Below are 7,298 nucleotides of genomic sequence, written 5' to 3'. Positions count from 1 at the left end.
ATAAAGAGAATGTACAATTTGTATTTTTCAGATTATATAGTTCTGGCAATGAACGAGAAATCAGAGAAATCAGTGACAGAGAGACAAAGCGATACACAAGATGGAATCAAAGCAGAGATACCCAAAGAGGAGAGCCCCAAAGCACAGAAACAGCTGGTACGACACCTGCACTTTTACAGTTCTTTCTTCTGAAGGTGAAAATCTTAACTTTGATTTCCCAAAAGGGAAGTTTTAGTTTTCTGACACATTGTGCCAATATGGCTACTTCCCTAACTATACAAAAGGAGATTCATAATGTGCAAGGAAATGTCCTGGTTTATTCTTTCAGGCTATTCTTGCAGCCACGTTTTGACCATTAATATGACAAAAGGCATGGGGAAAATAGACTTCTTTGTTTATGTACTCTTTTCTTTTAACTGTAAAAATGCTGAAGGAAGATGTATAATAATGCACCCTTGTAACATGGAACATGATGCAACTACATATACAGTGCAGCTAGGGGATACCCATCATCACCGTGGCAAGCATATCAAGGGTACAATATAATCTATGCCAATATAATCCTTAGGCTCCAACATTGGGGCTTTGATGTAAAAAGAAAAATGAACTCTCTCTCTCTTACAAACACCGCTGATTCTATTGCAGACTACTAGGGGGAGCCATTTACTAACAGCCAGATTTTTTTTTTTTCAATTTGGAATTTTTAGTCCTAAAAGTCATCGAAGAGAAAAAAATGACTTTTTTAAGATTTACTATGCAACAAAACTGAGACAAATACAAATTCGAAAATACTTCATCGAAAACTTATCGAGATCATGTAGAAGTCAATGGCAGTTATTCCTTCCTTTCCCTGGAAGATCTTTCTTTGCTTAGAATCTTTCGAGGTTTTCAGATTTTTGGCGCTGGCTTCTGTGCTACAATACGAAAAAATTGCAGTTATCGTGCGAAAAGGTATAAAAATTCACGTTTTCACGCCTTTTCTGCAACTTTTTTTCCCACCTGCATTTTCAGTTCAGATCTGATAAATGTCAGACATTCATGGGAATTAGTTTATTAGAATTTTTTTAAAAAAATGAGTAAAATAAGAGTTTTAGTAAATCTGCCTCCAAATGTCACGTGAGCTTTCATACAGCTTTGTGGCCAAAAAATTTTGACCAAATCCCTGAGATCAAGTCTGCGTATGGTGTTAGAATTAAAGAAGAAAGAAAGGTAAAATCTAAGTAAGCTTTATCAGAAAGGTCTATGTAAATACAGCCATAAGCACTCACAGAAACGCTGCACTGACTTCTCTGTCGAAAGATTTGTTGTGTCTGTAATTCATGTGCCAGAGACAGGAAGATCTCTGCTCTCTCCTGCTCCCCCTCCCTCAAGAATGCTAAGAACTCATTCCCCCCCTTAGGAATGTGGATCTGAGCCAATCAGCAGGAAGCTGACTGGGAACTTTCTTTACACAGCTCAGCGTTTTTTCTTCCTGCTTGGCTTCTGATCCTCTGAACGGGAGAAATATGGGGAGACTTAAGGGCACTATTGTGAGAACTGAAGGTATGCCTGCAGCTTGAGATTAACTCTTTATTAGCCTTTCCTTCTCTTTTAAGTGGTTTTGATGTGTTGAAAAATATACTTGTTACTTATATATTTACTTTTATGTATATTATGAAAATGTGGGCAGTGGTGCAGTATTAGTAGTAGGCAAGCTCAAGGGAACAAGTAGGTAAACCAGTGAATAATGCCTGCTGATTGGTAGCTTTATGTGATTATATCTGTAGCAAACTTTGAACCTTGTGTTACATAACCTGACTGTTGGCTTGTTAAGCATCCACCATAGTATGCCTTGAGCTCTTATAACTTTGGCAGCTTGGCACAATCAGTATGGACATGGGCAAATAAATGCCCATTACAGTGCCTGTGTGTTACATGGGTGTAATGTTCTAATAAATGCAACTTTGTTTATATCTACTGACTTCCCAGAAGAGGGCAAAAAATATTCATAGCAGTCAACACTATTGGCACTGCAGATAAACCATTTAGTTCCTTGGCTGGACATAATGTAGCTTCTAATTATTGCCATTGCTTTAGCAGCAAGTGGAGCGGCAGCTGAAATGTTTGGCCTTTCAAAACCCGGGGCCCCAGGTGGCAGATTTCAATCCAGAGAACCGAATGCGGAAGAAGAAAGAGTGCATGTCTCAGCTGAATGGATACTATTCCACTAACAAGTAAGATATGACTGTGCTTGTCTGCCAGCCAAAGCAGCGCAGTCCTTGCCAGTTTATTCTAGTACAAGTATGGGACCTATTATCCAGAATGCTCGGGACATGGGGTTTTCCAGATAAGGGATCTTTCCGTAATTTGGATCTCCATAATTTAAGTCTGCTAAAAATCATTTAAATATTGAATAAACCCAATAGGCTTGTTTTGCCACCAATAAGGATTAATTATATCTTAGTCGGGATCAAGTACAAGGTACTGTTTTATTATTACAGAGAAAAAGGAACCATTTTTAAAAATTAATTATTTGCTTATAATGGAGTCTATGGGAGATGGTCTTTCCATAATTCGGAACTTTCTGGATAACAGGTTTCCGTATAAGGGATCCCATACCTGTAGTGATTTTCTCAGTACGATTCAGTCATTACTACCAATACAGTTATGTTACTCTTATGAATTCAGACTGTCCGCAATAATGGCAACTGGTGGTCCCCAAACCAGAATGCTGTGAATGGGTCCCACTCAAGTCAGTTGAACCTAAGATCAGACCAAATTTTTAGTGTGAAATAGACTTTAAACAGATATATGAATTGCTTCTCATGAATAAATATAGTAGGTGGCCACACAATTATTTGGTTTTATGAATTTTATGAATTGTATTTAGGTGCAAGTCAGATATGGTTGTATGCAACTGCAAGTACATGGCTGTGTATGAATAAATGGCTGTGTGAAGCTATAAGGGAGGTCTGTGTACATGGTTGTGAGTAAACTCTATTCACAGGGCTTTTACTTGTTAATATTTGCAATTAGTGATGAGCGAATCTGTCCCGTTTTGGTTTGCAAAATTTGTGAAATGACAGAAAAATTTGTGAAAGGCAGAGAATTTGCAAAACGTGTTTCTTGCATTACTTTTTTTGTCCCAAGCGTCTTTTTTTATGCGTCTGAGCCTATTTTTCTGTGGTGAATTTTCGGGGACGTTTCACAAAACGATTCACCAATGGCGAAATGTGGAAATTTGCTGCAAATCCATGCCTGCCATTCACTTCTCATCACTATTTGCAATTGGATTTCATTTAGTGTTTTTTATGGTTTTTGAATTTTTTGTTCGGTGGCGTTCCAATTTCGAATTTTAGCAGCAATCTGGTTGCTAGAGCAATTGAAAAGTTGCTAGTAATAGTACATTATATAAGATGCTAAATTTTTGCTCAAAGGTTAACAACCCCTTTAAGTAAGGCAAAGATTTCCCAAACCATTTTTTGCTAGTGTATAAAGTCTTCTCATGTTATTTTTGTTTTTCAGGGTTTCTGTAAAGAAGTACGACAAGCAAGGCAAATTGCTGTGCAATAACATAGATCTGTGTGATTGCTTGGAAGAGAGCTGCCAAGGATGCTTCTATCCATGCCCCAAATGTAGCTCCACCAAATGTGGCCCTGAGTGCCGCTGCAACCGAAAGTGGGTATATGACAGAATACAGGTAGAGGGTGGCGCTGTCATAAGCAAACTGCCATTCTCTGTTCCTAACTAATAGAAGACTTCTTTACAGTGTGTGCTTGTTCATCTTCATTCTGATTGGCTTTAAAAGGAACTGTTTAAAAAGCCCAAAAATTAGCATTAGCCCTGTCTTTTTATTGTGTAAATGTAGTTTCCATTAGCAATATTGGAACAGTGGACAGCTAAAACCTGTTCTGTGCTGGGCTAGGTAGTGGTGGCAGCTGCTACATATGGTGCAGGATTTGATATGCACCAGCACTTCCCCAAGTCAACATTACTATGGTAAAGTATATGTCCTGCACCATCTGCTTGCAACAAGCTGAAAAATAGAGGGTGACCCACAAAATTTTAACCTGAACCCACCAACACCATCACAGAAGGGAAAGCAAATGAGGTGACAGAAGAAAGTCTCTTTGGCAGATTTAAGACAAATACTACCTTCCTAAACGTGCCATGCTAACAAGTTTGGTGGAAAAGGATTGATAGTCTCGGGCTGTTTTCCAGTGAAAGCAATTGTGCTATACGGTACAATGACATTCATGTCTATCCTGTGCTAACTGCTTCCTCTCTTTTAGCACAATAATTCCCATATGTAAAAACTTATCAGATCCCCTCGTCCCAACCCAATTAAACACCTGTGGGATGAACTGGAACACTCTCAACTGCCCAACATTAATACCCTTCCTTACTAATGCTCTTGTGGCTGAACAGAGGAAAACCTTCTTAGTAGAGAAGAGATTGTTGTACCAGCAAAACAAAGCACCAAAATCATATTAACAGCCTTAGATCTGTAATAAGACGTTATACAAGGAGTGTGCCTTGCTAAATGTGCCTGGAAAATGGACCAAACCAAAGACCCTTTGGCCAACTTTTGTGCCAAGTAATGACTATTTTTGAGCATGCTTACTTTTTTTTACACATGTATTACATTTCTATGATGAATGATTGTTATTTATTTGAGTTTATTTATTTGAGTTATTTATTTGAATGATAATTTGATGATGGCCTGTGGCAGTTAAATATGTTTTGCTGGTTGCATACAGCAATAAAAAAAATATGTCAAATGTGTGTCAAGATGGTTTTTGTGGTGTTGGGAGGTGTAGTTCTATAAAAGCTGGAGCAGTGGGGGGTTATTGAAACTGGCCAAAATAAAAGAGCTGCTGCTCTTAGTAGCATCTGGACATTTAGCATACCCCCAATAGATCTCAAGTCATTTTTGCCCTCTATTTAGAAAAACTACTCTAAAAGGGGTGGTTCACCTTTAAGTTAACTCTTAGTAGTCCTCTAGAAGCCCTCTACTATTCATATACCAGTCATCTAAACCACTCCCTGGGTGCTAAAGTAACTTAGACCCTAGCAACCAAATAGCTGCTGAAACTCCAAACTGGAGAACTCCTATCACTCTCTACATCATACTATAAGTTAACGCAAAGGTGAACAACCCTTTGAAACAAAAATGGTGTGGCAATTTATCTGCATCAGAAAGGGAAGCAATTTGGTTCTTGAAGCAAAATAAGGACATCATAATCAAGGATATTCATTTTTTCTGTGGTTTGGCCCTGTAGATGAACCCACTGTGTTTCTGGATCAATTGAATGATTTAAAAAACCCTATAAAACGCATGGTGAAAACACAAAATGTGCTCATGGTTTAGTGCATGAAACGCACAAGGCAACAGAGTGTTCTACATTTGCTTGAAATAAAAGCTTACTTTATCTTTACTTCACCTGTTGCAGGATCGGGGGCAAACTGCAGTTTTGCATTTATATTTTAGCAGCCGTCCTAACCATCTATTAGATGCCTCTTTAAAATTATAAATGCTAAGTGTAATGATTTGTCTTTGGGAGATTTAACACTGGTTCCAACAGATGCACTTAGCTTGTACACATGTATAGCAAGTCAGACAGGACTACTGGCAGTAAAAAATGTAGTTAATGAATACAATACAGGAATACAAATGGTATTTATGCTCTTACTATAATAATTTGTGCCGGTCAAAATGATTTTACATTTACAAAGCAACATTACATTAAATGTACGGGCACTGCAATGGGTTCGCAAGTTGGGCCATCATATGCCAGTGCCTACATGTGAGAGCTTAAAAGGCAAAATATTTATAATCATGTACTTTTCAGGAAATAGGGCACCTCTTATAAGTGGTATGTTGATGACATATTTTTTTATATGGATGGGCTATGGAAAACAGCTTAAATGTTAGTGACTTAAATCATCTTAATAGTCATGAAAAATTAGCTTGAGTTTTGATGATCAAAACATTTTTAATGTCACTGTATGCAAAAACGAGGAGGCTCTACAGACATATATATTCCAAACCCACTGTTACATTACAAGAGTCATCACCCAAAATATCTCCTTAATTTGCTTCCAAAGTAGCAGATGATGTGGGTGATTTGTATTGATAGGGATACAATAAAGGCAAGGATTGTAGAAAGGATAATAATGAGCAGTCTCATAGTGGGTACACACTTTACAGACCCTTACACTGGTAAGAGCTACAAAATTAAACAGGCAAAACTTCCATGGTGGTTCATGTAATCAAATACCCATGTGGCCTGCTATACTATGGCAAAACGGTAAGGCAATTAAAGTGGAGGACAGGTATGGACCTACAGGAAAGTATTCCTGCAGCCTTGGATCCTGAGAGGGTGAATAAAGCTAGGGATCAAAAGAAATACATTGCACAAATGACGGGGGCCAAACACATTTTGGTGAGAATGTAAATTACACTTAATTTGCGCAACTTTTTGTACTTTGTAACAAAATCGTATTTGTTGCAACGAGTATGAAAGTTTCAGATCCATTCAAGCTTCGGTATCGTGACTTTCCTTGGGCCAGGTTGGAGCTGCAGAGTGCCATTGAGTCCTATGGGAGGCTTTCCTTGGGCCAGGTTGGAGCTGCAGAGTGCCATTGAGCCCTATGGGAGACTTTCCTTGGGCCAGGTTGGAGCTGCAGAGTGCCATTGAGCCCTATGGGAGGCTTTCCTTGGGCCAGGTTGGGGCTTCAGAGTGCCATTGAGCCCTATGGGAGACTTTCCTTGGGCCAGGTTGGAGCTGCAGAGTGCCATTGAGCCCTATGGGAGACTTTCCTTGGGCCAGGTTGGAGCTGCAGAGTGCCATTGAGCCCTATGGAAGACTTTCCTTGGGCCAGGTTGGAGCTGCAGAGTGCCATTGAGCCCTATGGGAGACTTTCCTTGGGCCAGGTTGGAGCTGCAGAGTGCCATTGAGCCCTATGGGAGACTTTCCTTGGGCCAGGTTGGAGCTGCAGAGTGCCATTGAGCCCTATGGAAGACTTTCCTTGGGCCAGGTTGGAGCTGCAGAGTGCCATTGAGCCCTATGGGAGACTTTCCTTGGGCCAGGTTGGAGCTGCAGAGTGCCATTGAGCCCTATGGGAGACTTTCCTTGGGCCAGGTTGGAGCTGCAGAGTGCCATTGAGCCCTATGGGAGACTTTCCTTGGGCCAGGTTGGAGCTGCAGAGTGCCATTGAGCCCTATGGGAGACTTTCCTTGGGCCAGGTTGGAGCTGCAGAGTGCCATTGAGCCCTATGGGAGACTTTCCTTGGGCCAGGTTGGAGCTGCAGAGTGC

General features: G+C 40.0%; 1 protein-coding gene across 1 annotated transcript; it reads left to right on the top strand.

Annotated features, from left to right (window-relative positions):
* arl14epl (ADP ribosylation factor like GTPase 14 effector protein like) lies at positions 1-3,801 on the top strand. The gene is made up of 3 exons (XM_031895114.1): positions 1-156; positions 2,080-2,213; positions 3,505-3,801. Exons 1-3 carry the CDS (start codon positions 10-12, stop codon positions 3,728-3,730), a joined length of 507 nt encoding a protein of 168 aa, XP_031750974.1. The 5' UTR covers positions 1-9; the 3' UTR covers positions 3,731-3,801.
* The last annotated feature ends 3,497 nt before the right edge of the window (positions 3,802-7,298 follow it).

Source organism: Xenopus tropicalis, chromosome 1 (genome assembly GCF_000004195.4).
Source record: "Xenopus tropicalis strain Nigerian chromosome 1, UCB_Xtro_10.0, whole genome shotgun sequence".
Taxonomy (NCBI): domain Eukaryota; kingdom Metazoa; phylum Chordata; class Amphibia; order Anura; family Pipidae; genus Xenopus; species Xenopus tropicalis.
Note: the sequence above shows the minus strand (reverse complement) of the source record. Positions and strands in the feature narration are given on the sequence as shown.

Coding starts and splice junctions, on each gene's coding strand:
- arl14epl (XM_031895114.1), top strand. CDS start 10: ATGTACAATTTGTATTTTTCAGATTATATAGTTCTGGCAATGAACGAG. Junction 157..2,079: donor CCAAAGCACAGAAACAGCTG/GTACGACACCTG, acceptor TTGCTTTAGCAG/CAAGTGGAGCGGCAGCTGAA. Junction 2,214..3,504: donor GGATACTATTCCACTAACAA/GTAAGATATGAC, acceptor TTTGTTTTTCAG/GGTTTCTGTAAAGAAGTACG.